This window comes from Arachis ipaensis, chromosome B1, assembly GCF_059453495.1.
Source record: "Arachis ipaensis isolate K30076 ecotype BB chromosome B1, ASM5945349v1, whole genome shotgun sequence".
NCBI classification, from domain to species: domain Eukaryota; kingdom Viridiplantae; phylum Streptophyta; class Magnoliopsida; order Fabales; family Fabaceae; genus Arachis; species Arachis ipaensis.
Genome location: NC_142436.1, coordinates 18643765 through 18666525, shown reverse-complemented (window position 1 = coordinate 18666525; position 22761 = coordinate 18643765). Strand labels below are relative to the sequence as shown.

General features: G+C 37.4%; 1 protein-coding gene across 1 annotated transcript; it reads right to left on the bottom strand.

Annotated features, from left to right (window-relative positions):
* Positions 1–1209: 1209 nt before the first annotated feature.
* Positions 1210–2021, bottom strand: LOC110268671 (uncharacterized). The gene is made up of 4 exons (XM_088502589.1): positions 1833–2021; positions 1545–1758; positions 1349–1443; positions 1210–1251 (listed from the first exon to the last, which is right to left on the bottom strand). Exons 1-4 carry the CDS (start codon positions 2019–2021, stop codon positions 1210–1212), a joined length of 540 nt encoding a protein of 179 aa, XP_088358715.1.
* Positions 2022–22761: the final 20740 nt, after the last annotated feature.

Below are 22761 nucleotides of genomic sequence, written 5' to 3'. Positions count from 1 at the left end.
AAAAAAAGAAATTTGGGTTTTTATAAAAAAAATCGTATAATTTTTTTAAGATATTATAGAAATTTTTTTTTGCTTTTTAGATTTTTTTTAATATCTTAAGAGTTAATATTTTCAACCTTAGAATGTAAACCTGTAGAAAAAACAAATAAATTATCTGCAAAACAAAATAATATATTCATAAAAATACGAAGAAAACAAACCTCTTGCAAAGAGTTGCATAGTCTAATTCAAAAATGAAGTTTGCTTCAATCCAAAATATCTACAATCCTAATACACTATTATTGTTCACTCTATCATTCCACGAAACTCATTCCTACAGCGATGTCTCGTGGCAGCTCCTCACACTGCCTTCGAAATAGATAAATCAGAGCTCTCTCCATCACCTGCATCTTTTTCTTCTCTGCTGTTGCCTCATTTTCCATCGCCTTCCTCTTCAACTTCTAGCCTTCCAGCTTTGCCTGCAGTACAAACAGCATCCTCTGAGTCTCCTCTACTTCGACTCCGTTGCCTGTCGCATGTGAATTCGAACCGAAGAGTTGAGTAGGAGTCGGACCGAAACCCACAACACGTACTCTACCCGATTTCTCTTTTCCGAAAACCTGAGCAATAGAATCATTTTGAGACAACACTCTAGAAGACTCATCCTATTGCTCAATCTCCTCAATTCTTTTCTACAGACACAAATTAGCAAATACAATCATTTTGTTGATAGGTCTACCTTAATAAAAAAAAACAGTCAAATATGAGAGAAAAAAATTGGGTTCGAAAGTTATTTACGTAAAACAACCAAAATAATAATTGTTACATAGGATGCCAAACACTATAAAAAGAAATAAGGGATAAGTGAAACTGAATTATTTCAATTTTAACCCAACTGTCTCTAAATTACATTGAAGTTTAAACTGTCTAGAAACATCTGAGGTAAATTAGAAAAATAATAAAAGTAAGTGGAATTGGAAATTGAAAATTTCTTTTGGTCCATTTTGAATTAGGATTAATAGAAACTCATCTTTGAATATCTTATTGTTGTTTCCAACCCAAGTCCAAACCATTCAGCAAAGAAATAAAGAACAAAATAAAATAGAGAAGTAAACTATTAACGTATTTGAGATCATAATTTTATCGATAAATTCTAACAAGTAGTACTTACACCAATTGCTCTTGCTTCATCAATGATATAGGAGCCATCATTTTTTTGTGCACTGTGATCTATAACTCTCCTCTACCGACTCTCCTTCCTTGTTGTTCAGACTGTAACAACAAAGTTTATTCCATTACCGTATTCCACACAATCAAGGAAACTTAAGTCATAGAGATAGTCCAAACAGTGAATAAAAAAGTGGAGTACCTCTTCTTCCATCCGCCGTGCGAAGCTTTTCGAACCGCCAGTGTGAGTATATAATTGTTTTGATCGATTAATCGCATTTTTCCTGCACTTCTCCTATTAGTCCATCAGAGACAAAAGGTGATTAGATACTGATTTAAAAAGACTCAATGCAAATATAAATTGATGTGTTGTCTACCAATGATATACTAGATTAACTTCGTCTCAACTTTGGTGCGATATTCCAGGAACTTTCTCCAATGCTCTCGATCAATTTCCGGCGGACGGTGCTCAATATTTTGCTCAAATGTGAATGTTGGTTCGTAAAAGGCATTATACAACCTCAGCCTTGTTTCCTTCCAAGACCTTCCCATACTTTTCAAAATATATTTCTTGATAGTTCCTTCACTATCTTCATCAAAGTGAAAATTTTGCTGCACATATAATACAATTTGTCAATAATTATAAAAATAAGCAAATTTAATTCAAAGGGAATATAAACATTTACCTTGACACATTCGTTATAAACCTTGTCTTTAGTGGTAATTTTATGCCAACTTTCCTTACCGATAGAAAATTTTTCATAGTTAGATCCCAGCAGACCAAGCACCCTACTCAATAGTCCAGCTTCGTCTCCAATTGGCTGCTTTTTGTTGTTGAACCTGAGCACGATCCTTCTACCGTTAGGCCGTTCCATAGCCCCCTCACGCTTAATCTTGCCGGCTTGATTGTGCCGTCGGAATCCATAAGCCAAATATAATACCCTATGTGTGCATCCGTTGTTGACATTATGCACAAAAAAAAGTATATAACATGGAATCTAGCTCAAATTGAATAAAGAAAAATTATTAAATACGTTACCAGTGATCTTAACCATCCAAAATTCTGTAGTCTTGCGTCTTTTGTGACTCTGATTAGCTCACAGTGGAAGAACGAACCAGTGACAGGGGAGATGCTACGATAGCTTGGATTGGCTCACGGTGGAGGAGGGTGTAATGGTGTCGCGCAGGATCGAGGATATAGGAAACTTCGATGCCGGTGAGAGAAACACTGATGGGGGCTCTGCGACTTGAAAACTCACACAGAGGCGCAGAGTGGAGCTGAAGAGAGGGATTTCGCGCACTGTGGATAAGGGGGTAGGGTTTCAGGAACTGTGGACGGATCGACAGCAATGGCGCACGGTAGAGAAACGACAGTAGTGTTTAGTGCGCTACGAAGCTCAACTCGCGGGTTTCTTCAAAATTGGGAGAAATCAATTAGTGGTTAGAAGATAAAAAGGGAAATTGAAAAATGAATTAAGATAAGAACCTCACCTAGCGGCGTTTCTTGAAGCAGTCGCTGGGGATGTTGCAGCCCAGGGAGGGTGGGTGTGTTTCGCGCCTCTGCTCCCTCTTGTTCGCACCAAACAGATAGGATTATCCAAAGAAGCTTGAAGATATGTATGCTAATTCCGCAGTGTTTTTCACTGCCCAGCCGCGATACAAGGCCATTTTGTGGCTTCTACCAAACCGCCGCTCAACTCTACCACGATCCTTCTAGTCTGCGACGATTATGGCCACGGCCGCTACTCACCCGCCGCTACTCTCCACTTCTGCCGTAGTGGAACCAATTAATTTGCTTTTTGGAATTTAAAAAATATTTAGTTATGCAAATCAGACCCAACGATTTATTTCTTTCTGATTTAAAAAATGTTATCAAACAAATCGAATTCTCCGATTTGTCCCTCCTATATCATTTTAAATTTGGTCTTCATGAAATTAGACCGTCCGCTTTCCTTTTGAATCATGATAATCATGAAATCATTCACAGCAATTTGATTATTTACAATTTCAGAAAAAAATAAACTACATATTAAAAAAAGATGAAAGTTTATAATAATAGGATATAATACACAATTGTAATTCATTTAAAAAAAATTAGCCTTTTAAAAGATATTTAATAAACTTTTTTTGTAATAATAAAAGATTTATCTGTATGTAATAAATAGTAGGGTAAAGTATATTTTTTGTCCCTAAAGTTTTACAAAAGTTTTAAAAATACCCCTAAGTTTTATTTTGTTTCAATTTTGTCCCGAAAGTTTTCGATTTGCATCAAATATACCCCTGATGGCTAATTTTTCAAAAAATTTAAGACCAATTCAACAATAATTTCATAAGAACAACCCTCAATACAAGCAAATCAAGCATAATTTTCATGCATTATTGTTAGATTAGTCTTAAATTTTTTTGAAAATTTAGCCGTCGAGGGTATATTTGATGCAAATCGAAAACTTTTGGGACAAAATTGAAACAAAATAAAATTTAGGGATATTTTTGAAACTTTTATTAAACTTTAAGGACAAAAAGTATACTTTACCCTAAATAGTATTATAAATAAAAATATTAGATAACCAATATTTTTATATTTAAATCAATACTAATTATTTTTTATTTTTTACTAAAAATATTAACCTCATAACGTTCCCCTATAAATAATGCTCGTTATGTCTAGACGATTAATGATCATTGCGGATTTTTTTTTTTTTTTTTTTTGGTTATGTAACAAAAAAGAGAAATCCTGCGTGTAGTAACAAACATACAGTTGCTATAAAAGGTGCAAAAATCTAAGATATAAAGGGAAAGAAAGACCTGGCTGATGGGGTCACTAAAAAGCACCAATGCATGCACCATAAAGGTAAGGTATTGCTCAATCATAAATAGTAGCATGGCTTTTGCTATTTGCAATAATAATGTTATGTTTATTTCACTACTTTGAGCTTGAGATCAGAAAAACGATAAAATGTGCAAAGCTTTTTGTAAAGATCTTTAGGAAGAGATATCATCAACGTTTTGTCAGATGAGAGGTGTTTTTATTGGAGAAAATATGAAAAAGAAGTCATGTCACGAGTAAATAAAGAGACGTAAAATGTGGCTAATCTTTTTTATATGGATAAAAAGGTTGTAATATGCATTATTAATTATTGGAAGAGTTAGTATTTTTTTTAATATGGGATTTTTTAAAAAAAAATTGTTATTGTACGTGATAAAATATGTAGTGCTGAAGTGTCATAAGGTGCTTTGAGTTTGTTATTAGACAGTTAAAAATTTGTTAAGTTTGTAGTTAGTAGTTACTAAACTCATCTTGTATAAATACAAGTACAATAGCTACTCTGTAACGGTTGATTCATAATCATAACTAACTAAGTTTTTCTCTCTTTACTCTTCTCTCTCCATCTCTGTTATTCTCATTCGCTCTCTCATTCAGGATCTTACATGATATCAGAGCTGATGATGAGCGAAAATTAATGTTCATAGATGCCGACAAGTGCACTGGATTCTTCAATTAATACCACGGTGAGTGGATATAATTCCCACGAGGATTAACGGATTGAGGCAACTAACGTCTAATTAAATATTTAATTAGATCAATCAAACCTTAAATTTTGGATTGTGGGTCTTGAAGAAAAGAAGAAACAAAAGAAAAGACTTGGGAGGATGCCTGAAATTGGAAGAAAATCGATAAATGAGAATCTTGAAGGTTTTGGAGATGTTTGATTCTTGGAAGAACAATGCTTATGCTTTCTTATTTAATTCATGCAAAAATTCTTTCACAGCAAATCATTTAAAATCAAACTCTAATCCATTGGTGATTTAATTTTTCTAAACTCAATTAATCGCCAATTCCTTTGTCAACTAGTCAAGAGAAGAGGTGAAGAATGGTTTCGATTATAAGTCACACAATCTTCAAGAACTGTCACTAGCCGAATTATATGTTACTTATTCAAACTAACTCTAGATAAGTGAAGATTGTGAGATGAGTTTTAAGCTAATTTCGAAATTAATTTTTTCAAATATAAAATTAGAATCTAAAACAAAATTAGAATATTTTCCAAATCTAACCATTATTGATGAAGAACAAAACTCAATCTTGAAAAAGTAAAGATGCATGAAAAGAAAACACTTATATTATTAATCCTAAAACCAAACAGAGCTCCTAACCTTCAACGGATCAGAGGAGGAGGTTTAGTGACTCATGATAAAGAAAAAACTAATCCTAATGATGACAGAGATCTGTGTGATACGAAAATTGTAAAACAATATTACGCATAACTACCAGCAAGTGCACCGGGTTGTATCAAATAATAAAACTCACCGAGAGTGAGGTCGATCCTATGAGGATTGATAGATTTAAGCAACTTTAGTTAATTAGATATTCTAGTTAAATAATCCAATAAATAAGAATTGATGTTTTAGCAATAAAGTAAATAACAGAATTGTAAATAACAAGAAATTAAATGACTGAATTAAAGGCAAGAATGTAAAGAGCTACAAAGTTAAAGTGCAGAAAATAAATTGAAGTAATTAAAGACAAGGGAAGTAATGACGGAAATAATAAAGGGATGAGGGAAGTGAGCATTAATAGTAAAACAGATAATCATAATGTGGAAAGGTAAGAATAGGGCGGATCATCGAGGTACAGAGATGTTGTATTCTCTGGATCAAAATGGCTCTCATCTCATCTTCAATCATGGAACTCATTGATCTCTTGGCAAATCATAAGTGATTGAATTCCAATTCCTTGGCAATTCAATCTCTCTTAACTTGATCAATTGCCAATTCCTTGATCTAATTGCTCATGAGAAGAGATGAAGATTGGTTCTTGATTTAAAGCCAAACAATCTTATAGACCCAAGTTTTAGGATGATTACATGTCACTATATCAAACCCAAACCCAGATCTAGTCAATTGTGAGAAAGAAATTCAAGCAAGATTCTATGATCCCTTTTCCAAGGCTCAGATAGAATCCATGAGAACTCAATTTCTTTCTCAAGACAATTGAATCCTTGAATTAAGAACGAATATCTTTCTAGCAAATCAAATAAGAGATGAAGAGAAGAAGAGAATAAAATACACTATTCATCCATCCAAGTACAATAGAGCTCCTTCCCCCAATGAGGAAGAAGTTAGCTACTCATAGCTCAGGAAAGGTACAAGAGATGGAAAGTAAGATGGAAGTCAGAAGTGGGAAAAGAAGATCCCCCCCTAATAAAGCACCTTCCTGGGGTTTATATACTACTCCTAATTCTAACTTGTAAATTCAAAAATTACAATTAAAATTTTCTCACTAACTAAATGGTACTGAACCTTTTCTGCTGATTGGGGGTATGTTGAGTGGCGTCCTACGCTTTCGAGCATGCCCAGTGCTTAAATTCTGCACTTGTTACCTGGCGTGTCATGCCATAGTACACGCTCAGTGGAACGCCAGCGTAAACAGACTTGGCACCCCACTTGGCTAGCACACCTTGCTTTGGAACCCTTAGATTTCCCTCTGTAGTGTTGGCCCAGCGTGCCACGCCTAGGACACGCTCTCTAACACGCCAGTATTGTTGGCGTACCACTCTGAAGCTTCACGTCCATTCCCACGCTCAAGGATTAGAACTGGAATGCCACGCCTAGGATACGCTTGCTGGCATGCCCATTGTGATGGCTCCTGGAACACTCCGTGGAACTTAAGCCCAGCGTGCCATGCCTTCGAGCACGTCCAGTGGCACGCTGACTTTGCACACCAGCGTGGGGCGCCATAGCACATGCCCTTTGGTACGCCCCTTGACTTGAGTTTCTTCTGCTCTGGATGCCTGGTGTGCCACGCCCTTAGCATGCCCTTGACACACCCTTTGTGATAAATTGGCGTGCAACGCCTTCAAGCACGCCCACTGGTACGCTCACTCATGTAGTCTTGGCGTGGCACTTCATACTACATGCCAGAAGACACGCCTTTGTTGGAGAGGTCTGGGAGTGCTTTTGGAATTTTAGCACAGCGTGCCACGCCCTTGGCACGCCCGTGGACACGCCTTTGTTGAAAGATTGGCGCGCCATGCTCTTGATACTCTCGTGGACACGCCCTTGTTGCTTAACTCAAAACCCTCTTTCTCGAAACTAAGCCCAGCGTGCCACACCTGGAAACACGCTTAGTATAAGAGATTGGCATGCCACTCCTTCGTGCACGCCCTTGTCATGCCTTCACTTGTAAGCTTGGCGTGCCACGCCATATAACACGCTGAGTGGCACGCCCTTGATAATGAGTTCCAGGGTCTCCTCTATGACTTTGGTCCAGCGTGCCATGCCAGGGCCACACTCAGGGCACGCCCCTATTGGAGAGTGGGCGTGCCACGCCTAGGGACACGCCCAGGGCACTAAACCTTAAATCACTTAACAAACATATCAAGGCATCTAATAGAATCAAGGTGAATTAAATTTAGCTATTTTGAGTCCTAAAAAGCATGTTTTCACATTCAAGCACAATTAAAGGAGAATATACAAAACCATGCTATTTCTTGAATAAATATGGGTAAAAGGTGATAAAATCCCCAAAAATCAATACAAGATAAACCCTACAAATGGGGTTTGTCAGGCACGCCAGCTTTAACTTCATCCATGATGCTCTCTGGTTTTCTGGCCCAGCGTGCCACGCCAGTTGGCACGCTGTTGACACGCCCTGCCTCTTTTTCTTTTTTTCATCTTCTTTGCTTCTCTTTTCTCCTGAAATTCATGCAAGACACATATTCAAAGTAGTATTCCAAAAATTCATGATATATCCATCAATATTGCATTATTTCAGTGAGAGAGCACTCATTTTTTTGACAAAAAACTCTATGAGCAAATAGGTAGATGATGCAAGTCATCAGTGTGATCTGATGGATTGGGATCCGAAGATCCTCCTCCCGATTACTCTCTCTTGTGAACCTTGTTTACTTATTTATATCCAAAGTTCTATCTAAAATTCAAATTCAAAAATTAACTCTAATCTTATCTTTAGAAAAGATGAGATAACTACCTACTTAAATTCAATTAAAATCTTAACAATAATTCAAATCTAATCTAGAAACAAATCCTAACATCCAAATCTTTCTCTTTCTAGAAGGAATTAATGATAACTAATCTCTTAAATCTTGAATTTTTGGATGAGATTAATGCTTCTTATGATTTGTATAATTAAGATTGGGCCTTAATAATGTTGCATCTTGGGAGTTGAGGTTGATGAACACTAGGCGTTTGGGTGTGGCTCAATTTCACATTCAGGATTTATTTGGACGCCGGGCTTGGAGAGCTACCGTCGGGCGTGTGTGCAAAAAAGGGGAGGAACGCCGGTGATAAACCACTATTTTATGGTTTATTTTGTATTGAATTAAGTAGATTTTGTCAACTTTACTCACACTTATCCATGTAATTTGCATGTTTTTAAGTTTTCTTCCTAATTTTGTACTATGATTGAAAGCAAGCTTCTTTGGCCTTAAAATTGCTAATTTTTAATCCTTTTTTGTTACCATTCGATGCCGTGATATGTGCGTTAAGTGATTTCAGGTTTTATAGGGCAGGAATGGCTTAGAAGATGGAAAGGAAGCATGCAAAAGTGGAAGGAACACAAGAAATTGAAGTTTTGAGAAGTTGGTGTCCACGCGTACGCGTGACCAAGCCATAACCAAATGACATGCACGCGTGGCTGACGCCTACGTGTGACCAGTGCAGAGTCCAAGCGACGCGTACGCGTGACGAGCGTCACGTGCCTCAGTAAAGAGAATTCGCTGGGGCGATTTCTGAGCTGCTTTTGACCCAGTTTCAGGCCTGAAAATAAAGACAAGAGGCTGCAGAGTGGAGTTGGGAATCAATCATTCATTCATTCACACAACTTTAGGTTTTAGATGTAGATTTCTAGAGAGAGAGGCTCTCTCCTCTCTCTAGGTTTTAGAATTTTTAGTATAGTCTTATTTCTTCTTAGCTTCAGAATTTTATCTTGCTTTAATTTAGTTTTCTTCTACCTTTTATTGTTCTAGTATCTTAGTTTATCTTCTCTTATTGATTCCTTTATTTTTTCAATTTAGTTTATGAACTCTTCTTGTTAGATTCAATTTTCTTTTAATGCAATTTGAGGTATTTCATGTTTATTGCTTCTTTCTTTTATTGTTGGTCATTAATTCCTTGCATGTGTTAGTCTTATACTTTACTATCTCTTATTAATTTTCTATGTTTTTATTTTGTGCCTTCCAAGTGTTTGATAAAATTTTTGGTTGGATTTTAAATTAGATTTTTGTGTTCTTAGCTTGGGTTGATGATTTGGAGAATCTTGAATTGTCAAAGTCTCTTGTTGATTGGTAATTGAAGATTGCCGGTTAGCTTGAACTTCACTAAATCTAGTCTCTCATTATGAGTTGACTAGGACTTGTGAACTCAGGTTGATTGTATGCACTTGACTTTCTTTCATTGGTTTAAGATTAACTAAGTGAAGGCAATTTACATTTACCATCACAATTGACGATGATAATAAGGATAGGACTTCTAGTTCCCTTTCCCTGCTAAGAGCTTTCTTAGTTATTAGTTTATTTTCTTGCCATTTTACTTTCTCGTTTCTTATTACAAAACCCCAAAAATATACTTTCCCGTAACCAATAATAAATACACTTCCTTACAATTCCTTAAGAGACGACCCGAGGTTTGAATACTTCGGTTTATTTTTATTGGGGTTTGTACTTGTGACAACCTAATTAAACGTTGATTGAGGTTTAATTGTCGGTTTAGATCTATACTTGCAACAAAGTTATTTTGAGAAATTCTTTACCGAAAATTTTCCTCCGTCGGGCGTTTAGAGAGGCCGTCGGGTGTGCATGTTTCGCTGCCGGGCATGGAGTGTGGCCGCCGGGCGTCCATGCTTGAAGGCTTGGGCGTCCGATTTTGTTCCTTTAGGCTCGGTTTGGGCTTTTCTTGAACCGTTTGTGTTTTCTTGTTAAAAGGCTTGAATTCTTGGTTATTTTTAGACAAAAACTTCTGAAAACATAAAATACTAACACAACTCCAAACATCTAAAATTCTACTAGAAAACATAAGAAATATGATTAAAATTTAAGAAAACAAATGAAAATTAACCCTAAAAACTACTAAAGATGCACAGTTATCAACCATTCAACCATGTCGCAACCAAACGATCAGATCGGAGCTCAAGCACAATCACAATCACAATCGGCGATTCATGATTTCATAGCACCAATAGTGTTGAAGTTGGATGCGCTCAATTTCCTACCCCGGAAAGATCAGATTGAGGCTATGCTCGAAGGTTATCAGCTATTAGATCATCTCACCGGAAAAGGAATTCCAGAAAGATTTGTGCCAAACCAAGATTGAGTGACAGGAACAATGTCCGCGAGCAACAAGAAGTGGAAGAAGTAATATGCGCATATGAAAGCTTGGCTGTTAGCATTGATGAGCAAGAATTTCACAACGAGGATGGTAAGATGCGAGTTTGCACATCATATTTGGTCAAGATTGAACATGTTCTGCACCGCACAAGTTAGGGCAAAAATTATGCAACTCAAGAACAGATTAGGAACTATAAAAAAAACTAGCTCAATTGGACTCTATGGACAATAGGCTCTACAAGTTCCATAATTTCAGCTTAGCATCACTTGCACCATCATGTCACGGTAAATTTTAGAAGGTTAAATTTAACAGTGTTTGTAGAGTTTTCTAGAGTATTTGAGAATGCTTTAGATGGTTCCGAAACGTTCTAGAATGTCCTAGAAGGTCCCGGAATACCCTAGAAGGTTCTAGAAGACTCTAGAAGGTCATAGAGTATTCTAGAAGAGTGTAGATGTATATAGAAGTATAAAGAGTGGTATGAAATAATCTAGAAACATTTAGAAAGTTATGGTAGGATAGATATTTGTAAAGAAGGTTATGGATGATTAATCTGGACCGTTGATCAGATTTAATCATAACCATCCATTGAGGAGGTGGATGGCTATAAATAGGGGCGAGAGTTAGAGTTTGTGTGTGTGTGAATCATTCGTAACAAACACTTGAGCAATAAAGTGTTCTTCCACCAAAGCTTCCTTTCTCTTATGTTCTCTTGTATTCTTAGCTTTCTTGCTAAGTATTGAGGGTTAGGATGACTTGGTCTTAGCTCAAGAGGTTGAGTAAGTCCGAGTGCCAGCACGGTAGCCTTGGAGTGTGTCCAAGGCCGTGACAATTTGGTATCAGAGCAAGGTTCGAGAGGGAGCACAAGTGGGTTGTGGGTATGGCTTCTAGTATCACCATGGAGCATGTTGAGTCTCAAAGGGGAAGGGATACTATTCCTTCTCAATGGGGAGGCAAGAAGGTCTGTTCTTCAAGTGAGCCTAGAGGGAAGGACTCTAACTTCTTAGAAAAAAGAGTTTCTATGTTGGAAAATGTTCTATCCTCTATGGATGAGTGCTTCCAAAGGATAGAACATGACAAGAAGACCCTCGAGGCTCACGTGTTGGAAGAACCAGATGCTTTCAAAGAAAGCATGCTCCAAATCGAAGAGAAGCTTGAGAATTCCTTGAAGCTATTTGACAAAAGTTCGAGTTTGGTTCGAGGAGGCAAAATCTCGACCAACCATTATAAGGGAGACGACAAAGATTGATCTCCCAAAGCCAAAGGAGTTCAAGGGTGTGAGGGACGCTAGAGAGGTGGAGAACTTCCTATAGCAAAGGGAGAGATACTTTGAAGGCCAAGGGGTGGTCAAAGAAACAATAAAGGTACGTGATGCGTGAGCATCTTTCCTATCTTTTCCTAGTGAATTTGCATCTAATGTGTTGAGTTTAATTAAGAATTAATTATATTTTAACCACTATGGATGCTATTTTGAGTTTTGTGCAATTTTATTTATTTTAGGTAGCATTTGGATGGATTTGATGAAGTTTCTGCAGAGAAAGAGAAGAAGCCAAGGAGATGACCAGCGAATACCGACGCGGACGCATGGCTCACGCGACCGCACGGAATGGAGGAAATCGCAATGACGCGATCGCGTGCCTGACGCGAACGCGTGGACTGGAATCTGCACAAATGACGCGAACGCGTGGACGACGCGGACGCGTCACATGTGCCACGTGCAAAAAAATGCAGAAAACGCTGGGGCTATTTCTGGGCTGTTTTAACTCAATTTTCAGCTCAGAAAACACATATTAGAAGATGCAGAATGGACAGAACAAGTGGTCCCCAGCCATCAACTGAAGATCTGTTAATTAATTCAAATTTAAATTCAAATCTTAAATTAGGAAAAGATATTATTTTAATTTTTAGTTTTAGATATTAGATTTTAAATTTATTAGGATTAGTTATAAAAGGGAGAAGCTTTCCTTCCTTTGGGGAGGTCCGGGGGAGATTCCACCTGATCCCATCAGGGGAACATAATTGACAATCCTAATTTTCTCTCTTTTCTATGAGCAACTAAACCTCCACTGTTAAGGTTAGGAGCTCTGTCTATGGATTAATTTTATTGCTTTTTCTACTTTAATTTATGTATGGATTTATAATTTAAGAATTGTTTCGCTTCTTACTTTATGAATTTGGGTGGAACGGAAGTATGACCCTCTTTCTATTTGAGTTCCTGTAAAACTTGGAAAAGCTCTTTACTTGAACAACAGCTTGAAAACAATTTCTCCTAAATTTTAATTATTTGGACTTAACGGGATACGTGACATATAATCCTTTTATTTTTGGGTAATTAGAGTTTTTGTGGCATATAAACTGAAATTTGATTTTCACCCTCTAATTGGAATTAATTGACCAAGGAATTGGCTGTTGATGAATTTTAGAGGAGACTAAGAAGGTCTAAGGAATTAGGGTCTAGTCACATATAGTTTGCCATAAATTAAATCCTACATGATTAAAATAGTTAGTAAGAAAAATTAATCCGGAAAAATAGATAACTCTGAAACATTAACTATCTTCTCCATATTTTATTCCCAACTTATTTATCTGTCTATCTTTAATATTTTTTATATTGTTTAATGTCTTTTATATTGTATCTCAACACTATTTTCTGTTTGTCTAACTAATCCTATCAAATGCTATTGTTGCTTAATCCATCAATCCTCGTGGGATCGACCCTTACTCACGTAAGGTATTACTTGGTACGACCCGATACACTTGCCGGTTAGTAAGTGTAGTTGTAAATTACCGCACCAAGTTTTTGGCGCCGTTGCCGGGGATTGACTGTGATTAACAACTATTAGTTGTTTGATTGCTTAGATTAGGCGTTTTAATTTTAACTTTATTTAAATATTATTTTATTATTTTTCAAAAAAAATTTTAAATAAAAATAAAAAAAGATTTTCCTTGTTTTCTTTTTTTCGTTCCCACCCCTTGCCCTGTTTTTTTTTTTTTTTTACTTCAATCAACTTTTGATTTTTTTTTCTTTTCAAAACCTTCGTCAGTTCTTTTTTTATTTTTATTTTTATTTTTATTTTATTTTTTATTTTTATTTTTTATTTTTTATTTTTATTCTGTTTCTTTCCAAAAAAAATTTTCTTATCTTTGAATATTTTATTAGTTTTATTTTATTTCTATTTTTAACCAAAAAAAAATAAAAACTCTTTTTTTTCGTTTCTCAACCCTGTCCCCCGTTTTAATTTTTTTTCCTTTTTTCTTTTTCGTTTAACTTTTAAAATTTTTTTAAAAAAAAGCCTTCGTCTGTTTTTTATATACTTTTCTTTTTATTTATTTATTTTTCTTTTATTTTCATTCGATTTCTTTTCATTATTATTATTTTTTTATATATTTTATTAACTTTAATTTTATTTCTGTTTTTTTATTTATTTCAAAAAAAAAAAACTTCTTAATTTCTGAAATTAAGTTTGGTGTTTCCTAGTTAGTTTTTATTTTAATTCTTCTTATTTTAATTTTTAGAATTTTGTTCTTTCTTCTTTACTTTCCTGTTTACCACATGGTGCGTTTAATTCTTTTTGGTGTGTTGTGCTAAGGAAAAATAATGGAGAGAGATCATATGGGTTATTACTCACACCCGAGTAGTGATTCATATCCTTATGAATGGGAAAACTACCCAAATTTTGGTTGGCAAGGTCAAAACCAAAGAAACCTCAGTGCTCCATGTTCCAACTATCAAGAGCCACCACTTCCATATTCATATCAAGAACCACCACCTCTCTATCCGTATCATGAACCATCATCTTTCTACCCATATCAAGAGCCACTATCTCCCTATCCATACCAAGAACCATCCTCTTTTTACACTTATCAAGAACCATCACCTCCTTCTTATTCATCTCAAATACCATCAGATCTTGAGCTTCTCATGAAAGAATGCTTACATGATATAAAGACAAGTGTCAAAAATATAGAGAAGCATATGCAGTCGATTATCAAGTACCAGGAAGAGGAACAAGCAAATTCCTTTCCAAAAGATACAATGCAAGATCCTATGGAAGAAAGTGAGGAAATCAATCAAAGGAGTTTATACTCCAGTGCATTAGAGAACTTTCCATCCTCACACATGGAAGAAGAGGAAGATGCAAAAACAAAGGAGGAAGATGCACCTACAAAGGAGGAAGATACACAACCTCCCATGCCCTTGGTAAGCAATGAAGAAGAGATTGAATTAAAAGAAAGCTACCAAGAAGAAGAGGTTGAAAGTGAGGAAGCTTGCAAGGAGGTGGTAGAATTCAAAGTAGAACACAAGGGAGTAGAGCTTGCAAGACCTCTTCCAAAGCCATCACCATCCAATACAACATTCAAGTGGGTAAAATTTCTATCCTTAATCCTTACTTTTCCACTTGAATATGGGCTACTGGAGACGGATGGTCAACTTAGAGCTCTTTGTGGCATTAAGAGTAAGAGGAAGATGGTTAGTGGTAAGAGTTGTCAAGCAAGGTTCAATATGGTTACATGCTCCAAATCGAAGTGCAAGGATTGGTGTAGAGCTCAATTGAATGGGTCCAGAAGGTTGTTTGGATGCCTCTGTGAGAATTCAGATTGCTTACCACTCGGTGGAAACAATGGTGATACACAAGAAGACGGGTGTAAAAGCAAAGTTTGGGACCCTGGAATTCATTCCCACAATCAACACTCTTGGGGCTTTGTCACTTGCTTCAACTTGCTCAAAGGCATTGTGCGCCTCGTTTGGGATCCCGGTAGCCATTGGAATTACAAACATTGGTGGAGATTCCTGGATCAGTACAAGCACAAGCCACCATGACAAGAAGCTCACAACATGTCCAACTTAAGGACTTTAACTAAAAGTGCTTGGTGGAAGACGACCCACCGTGGTATGATCGTTCTTTTTCATTCTTAGTTATTTTTCGTAGTAGTAGTTTTTACTTAGTTGATTTTTATTAAATTCTTACTAATTTTCTGATCATGCAGCTATTTTATCACAGGAACCGAACACCTCAGGCTAAAAAAAAAAAAGGGGAGGCACATGACGCGAACGCGTCAATCATGTGTGCAAGAAAAATAAAAAGTTACAGAGAGTTGCGCGGGAGTGGCGCCAGAATGAAGTTTTTCGCACAAACAAGCCCATGCGGACGCGTGGCCCACGCGTTCGCGTCGTTTGTGATTTTCGTCATTCATGCGGTCGCGTCACCGACGCGATCGCGTGACCTGCAAATTCGACGTAACAGAGCGTTTTGGGTAGAGAGTTGTGCCAGCTTGGGGCAAGAAGTGTGCTAAACGCACAAATTTGGTCACGCGGACGCGTGATTGACGCGTTCGCGTCAGTTACACATATGGCCATCCACGCGGTCGCATGCCTGACGCTAACGCGTCATTATGAAGAATGCGCGACGCACGGGAACGCGTCGCTTGCGCCGCCCAGTTTTCTTTCTCTCTCTCTTCCAATCATAATTCTCTCTTATTCTCTTATCTTTTTATTTATTTTTTTTTTTCTTTCTTTCATTTTAACATTTGTCTCTTCTATTTTCAGTTCTTCTTTGCTTGAGGACAAGCAAACCTTTAAATTTGGTGTCGACGCTGCGCTTATAGGTTTTCTAGTACAAAAGGGAGGCGAATCATCTTCGCGAAGGAGCACAACCTGAAGAATAAAGCGGATAATTAAGGTGGTTGAGTTTCTTTCATTTTTTATTCCTCCCCTCTTTTTCTATGTTATGTTCCGGTTTCCTGTTATTTTGTTTTGTTTATTGCATGATCCTTTATTAGTTAGAATCCTAGGACTAGTTTAGTTCTCCTATTGCTTTAATTCTGAAAAGATGTCTCATGTATTACTCATTTAGCTTAACAAAAAAATATAGGAGTGACATATTGCATGAGAAAGTGGATTTATATTGAATAATAGTCTTATTTACTTAAATGTGGTGGTATTTTCTGTGATTCTGAATGCATGACATGAACAGTGCATATTTTTTTGATAGTGAAGTTTATGAATGTTAAAAATTGTTAGCTCTTGAAAGAATGATGAAAAAGAGAAATGTTATTGATAATCTGAAAAATAATAAAATTGATTCTTGAAGCAAGAAAAAGCAGTGAAAACACAAAGCTTGCGAAAAAAAAAAGAAAAAAATAAAATAAAATAAAATAAAAAAAGCAAGCAGAAAAAGCCAATAACCCTTTAAACTAAAAGGCAAGGGCAAAAAAAAGGATCCAAGGCTTTGAGCATTAATGGATAGGAGGGCCATAAGGAATAAAATCCTGGCCTAAGCGGCTAAATCAAACTGTCCCTAACCATGTGCTTGTGGCGTGAAGGTGTCAAGTGAAAAGCTTGAGACTGAGCGGTTAAAGTCGTGATCCAAAGCAAAAAGAGTGTGCTTAAGAACTCTGGGCACCTCTAACTGGGGACTCTAGCAAAGCTGAGTCACAATTTGAAAAGGTTCACCCAGTTATGTGTCTGTGGCATTTATGTATCTGGTGGTAATACTGAAAAACAAAATACTTAGGGTCACAGCCGAGACTCATAAAGTAGCTGTGTTCAAGAATCAACATACTAAACTAGGAGAATCATTAACACTATCTGAATTCTGAGTTCCTATGGATGCCAATCATTCTGAACTTCAAAGGATAAAATGAGATGCCAAAACTGTTCAGGATTGCAGTTGTAAACCCCATTATAAGAAGAAGACATGGGCTTAATTGAACTCTCATTCTCATGCGAATTCACATCCTAAGCCTATATTAGTTTTGGTTGCTTGAGGACAAGCAACAGTTTAAGTTTGGTGTTGTGATGCGTGAGCATCTTTCCTATCTTTTCCTAGTGAATTTGCATCTAATGTGTTGAGTTTAATTAAGAATTAATTATATTTTAACCACTATGGATGCTATTTTGAGTTTTGTGCAATTTTATTTATTTTAGGTAGCATTCGGATGGATTTGATGAAGTTTCTGCAGAGAAAGAGAAGAAGCCAAGGAGATGACCAGCGAATACCGACGCGGACGCATGGCTCACGCGACCGCACGGAATGGAGGAAATCGCAATGACGCGATCGCGTGCCTGACGCGAACGCGTGGACTGGAATCTGCACAAATGACGCGAACGCGTGAACGACGCGGACGCGTCACATGTGCCACGTGCAGAAAAATGCAGAAAACGCTGGGGGCGATTTCTGGGCTGTTTTAACTCAATTTTCAACCAGAAAACACATATTAGAAGATGCAGAATGGACAGAACAAGTGGTCCCCACCCATCAACTGAAGATCTGTTAATTAATTCAAATTTAAATTCAAATCTTAAATTAGGAAAAGATATTATTTTAATTTTTAGTTTTAGATATTAGATTTTAAATTTATTAGGATTAGTTATAAAAGGGAGAAGCTTTCCTTCCTTTGGGGAGGTCCGGGGGAGATTCCACCTGATCCCATCAGGGGAACATAATTGACAATCCTAATTTTCTCTCTTTTCTATGAGCAACTAAACCTCCACTGTTAAGGTTAAGAGCTCTGTCTATGGATTAATTTTATTGCTTTTTCTACTTTAATTTATGTATGGATTTATAATTTAAGAATTGTTTCGCTCCTTACTTTATGAATTTGGGTGGAACGGAAGTATGACCCTCTTTCTATTTGAGTTCCTGTAAAACTTGGAAAAGCTCTTTACTTGAACAACAACTTGAAAACAATTTCTCCTAAATTTTAATTATTTGGACTTAACGGGATACGTGACATATAATCCTTTTATTTTTGGGTAATTAGAGTTTTTGTGGCATATAAACTGAAATTTGATTTTCACCTTCTAATTGGAATTAATTGACCAAGGAATTGGCTGTTGATGAATTTTAGAGGAGACTAAGAAGGTCTAAGGAATTAGGGTCTAGTCACATATAGTTTGCCATAAATTAAATCCTACATGATTAAAATAGTTAGTAAGAAAAATTAATCCGGAAAAATAGATAACTCTGAAACCTTAACTATCTTCTCCATATTTTATTCCCAACTTATTTATCTGCCTATCTTTAATATTTTTTATATTGTTTAATGTCTTTTATATTGCATCTCAACACTATTTTCTGTTTGTCTAACTAATCCTATCAAACGCTATTGTTGCTTAATCCATCAATCCTCGTGGGATCGACCCTTACTCACGTAAGGTATTACTTGGTACGACTCGGTGCACTTGCCGGTTAGTAAGTGTGGTTGTAAATTACCGCACCAGTACGCACTGCAGCTCTCTACCTTTCTGATAATGCTACTTTGTGGTGGAGGAAAAAATGCGTAGATATGGAGAAGGGTACTTGCAACATAGCCACATGGAAAGATTTCAAAAGGGAATTGAAAAGACAATTCTTCCCTAAGAATGTGGTTTTTGAAGCAAGGAAGAAGTTGAGGGAGTTGAAGCACAAGAGTATGATTAGCGACTACGTAAAGGAGTTCACTACTCTCACGCTTCAAATCCCCAACTTAGCATCAGAGGATGCATTGTTCTTCTTCATTGATGGACTCCAACCTTGGGCAAAGCAAGAATTACAAAGAAGGAATATTAAAGATGTCGACAAGGCCGTCGTGGTGGCCAAATCACTCATTGAGTATCATAGGGGAGATTCTAAACCCAAGTCTTCCTCCAAGCCTAGTTCTACTAAAGGTGTGAGAGACAAGGAGAAGAGTTTCTCTATCAAGAAGGAAGGAATATACTCTTCAAAGAAAGAGTACGAGAAAAAGAAGAAGGCTTTCGTGCCTGGTGCGGTAATTTATAACCACAAACTAACCGGCAAGTGCACCGGGTCGTACTAAGTAATACCTCAGGTGAGTGAGGATCGATCCCACGAGGATTGATGGATCAAGCAACAATGATTGATTAATTGGCTTAGTTAGACGAACAGAAAAGAGTATTTGAATATTCAAAGAGCATTAAACAATCGTGCAGAAATTAAAATAGTAAAGTAATTGAGTTGGGAATGAAATATGGAGAAAGCAGTTAAGGCTTCAGAGTTATCTATTTTTCCGGATTAGCTTTTCTTACTAACTATTTTAATCATGTAGGATTTAATTTATGGCAAATTATATGTGACTAGACCCTAATTCCTTAGACCTTTCTAGTCTCCTCTAAAATTCATTAACTGTCAATTCCTTGGTCAATTAATTCCAATTAGAAGCTGCATGATCAAATTCCAGTTTATATGCCACAAAAACTCTAATTACCCAAAAATAAAAGGATTATATGTCACGTATCCCGTTAAATCCAGATAATTAAAATTTAGGAAAATATGTTTTCAAGCTGTTGTTCAAGTAAAGAGCTTTTCCAAGTTATACAAGAACTCAAATAGAAAAAGGGTCATACTTCCGTTCCACCCAAATTCATAAGATAAAGAGCAAAAACAATTCTTAAATTGTAAATCCATACATGAATTAAAATAGAAAAAGAAATAAAATCAAGCCATACAAATAGACAGAGCTTCTAACCTTAACAATGGAGGATTAGTGGCTCATGGTTCAGAGAAAAATAGGATTCTGATAAAATATATTTTGGTAGTCTAAAATGGTATATCTAAAAGAGAAGTTTCTTTTCCCTTTTATATCAAATCCTAATAATTTTAAAATCTAATTTCTAAAACTAAAATAATATCTTTTCCTAAAAATAATATTTAAATTTAAATTAGAATTAATTAACAAGTATTCAGTTGATGGGTGGGGACCACTTGTTTTGTCCATTCTGCAGCTTCTAATCTGTGTTTTCTGGGCTGGAAACTGGGTCAAAACAGCCCAGAAATCACCCCCAGCATTTTTCTGCGTTTTCTGCACGTGGCGCATGTCACGCGTACGCGTCAATCACGTGTACGCGTCGCTGGTCTTCTTCGCATGTCATGCGTACGCGTCAGGTACGCGCAAGCGTCGCTGAGCAAATTCGCTTTTCACGCGTACGCGTCAAGTACGCGCACGCGTCGCCATGAATACCTCCAAATCACGCGTATGCGCAGGCACGCACACGCGTCGCTCCACGCTGGTCAGCTTCTTGATTTCTTCTCTTTCTCTGCAGAAACTCCATCAAATCCATCCGAATGCTATCTAAAATAAACAAAATTGCAAGAGACTCAAAGTAGCATCCATATTGGCTAAAAGATAATTAATTCTTTATTAAACTCAACAAATTAGATGCAATTTCACTAGGAAAAGATAGGAAAGATGCTCACGCATCAGTGCCCAAAGGAGGATGCTTCGTGTGCAAGGGACCACACCAAATGAAGGACTACCCCAAGCTAGGGACTCTGGCATCTATCGCCAAGGAACGAGAGGCCCAAACTCAAGTAAATAAGTGTGTTGGATCTATCTAACTCATGAATGCTGTGAAGGGCAAAGAGGCAAGCACCGTAGAAAAGAAAGGCTTGATGTATGTCAAGGCCTTTATCAATGAAAAATCCGTCATGGCTATGATCAACATTGGTGCTACACACAACTTCATCACGCCTGATGAAGCAAAAAGGCTTGGGTTAAAGATCACCAAAAAGAATGGTTGGTTCAAACCCGTGAATACCAAGGGTGAACCCCTTAAGGGAGTAGCAAAAGGGGTAGAGATGACTCTTGGTTCTTGGAAGGGCCTTGTAGATTTCTCAGTAGCACCCATGGACGATTTTAAAATAGTCATCGGGCTCGATTTGCAAAGGAAGGCAAATATAATACCTATGCCATACTAGGACGTAGTATGCATCATGGAGAAAGGGTCTCCATGCATGGTTCCTACAGTCTCTAAAAAGTTGGCGGACCATCGATACTGTCTGCTATGCAACTAAAGAAATGATTCAAGAAGGGAGAGATTACATATTTGGCTCTATTACAAGAAGAGTCAACATCCGAAAGAGAAGACGTTCCTCACAAAATCAAGAAAGTCCTTGAAGAAAATAAGGATGTGATGCCTCCCGAGTTGCCAAAACAACTACCACCTAGGAGGAAGGTAGACCACAAGATTGAATTGGAGTCAGGAGCAAATTCGTTCGCCTCAACACCTTATAGGATGGCACCGCCAGAACTCGAGGAGTTGAAGAAGCAACTCAAGGATTTGCTAGATGCTGGGTTCATCCGTCCATCGAAGGCACCTTATGGCGCACCAGTCTTGTTCCAAAAGAAGCATGATGGTTCATTGAGACTATGCATCGACTATCAAGCACTTAACAAGGTAACCATCAAGAACAAATACCCCATTCCTTTGATAGCCGATTTGTTTGATCAACTTGGTAGAGCCAAGTGGTTCTCAAAGCTAGATTTGAGGTCAGGATATCACCAAGTGAGAATTGCCGATAGTGATGAGTCTAAGACCACGTGTGTCACGAGGTATGGATCGTATGAGTGGTTGGTGATGCCTTTTGGCTTAACCAATGCTCCTGCGACCTTCTGTACCTTGATGAATGAGATCTTTCGACCTTACCTTGATCGGTTTGTAGTGGTCTACTTGGATGACATTGTTGTCTATAGCAATACTTTGGAGGAACATGTAGAACACTTATGAACCGTGTTCAAGATCTTGCGAGAGAATAACCTATATGTGAAGAAGAAAAAGTGTTCCTTTGCAAGGGACGAAGTCCACTTCTTGGGACACATCATTAAAGATGGAACTCTCTGTATGGATCAAGGAAAGGTGAAGGCTATCAAAGAGTGGGAGTCGCCAAATAAGGTATCTGAATTGAGGTCATTCCTTGGGTTGGCTAATTACTATCGGAGGTTTATCAAGGGATACTCCGCCAAGGCTGCACCATTAACTGATCTTCTCAAGAAGAATCACTCTTGGAAATGGTCCAAGGAGTGTCAAAAGGCCTTTGATGAGTTGAAGGCTGCTATCACAGAAGGACCAGTACTAGCACTACCCGATTACTCAAAGGTATTTGAAGTCCACACTGATGCTTCTGACCATGCTATTGGAGGGGTTCTGATGCAAGAAGGACATCCGATTGCCTTTGAGAGTCGCAAGTTAAATAATACAGAGAGGCGATACATCGTCCAAGAGAAGGAGATGACCGCGGTAGTGCATTGTCTGAGAACTTGGCGTCACTACTTACTTGGTTCATACTTCATCGTCAAAACAGACAATGTAGCTACAAGCTACTTCCAAACTAAGAAGAAGTTAAGCCCCAAACAAGCTAGGTGGCAAGATTTCTTAGCTGAGTTTGATTTTGAATTTGAACACAAGTCAGGCAAGACTAATGTGGTAGCAGATGCGCTGAGTCGCAAGGCTGAGTTGACGGCCATTTCTATGGTTGAAGGAGATATTGTGCATAC

Coding starts and splice junctions, on each gene's coding strand:
- LOC110268671 (XM_088502589.1), bottom strand. CDS start 2,021: ATGGAACGGCCTAACGGTAGAAGGATCGTGCTCAGGTTCAACAACAAA. Junction 1,759..1,832: donor TTTATAACGAATGTGTCAAG/GTAAATGTTTAT, acceptor TTATATGTGCAG/CAAAATTTTCACTTTGATGA. Junction 1,252..1,348: donor CACGGCGGATGGAAGAAGAG/GTACTCCACTTT, acceptor TTGTTGTTACAG/TCTGAACAACAAGGAAGGAG.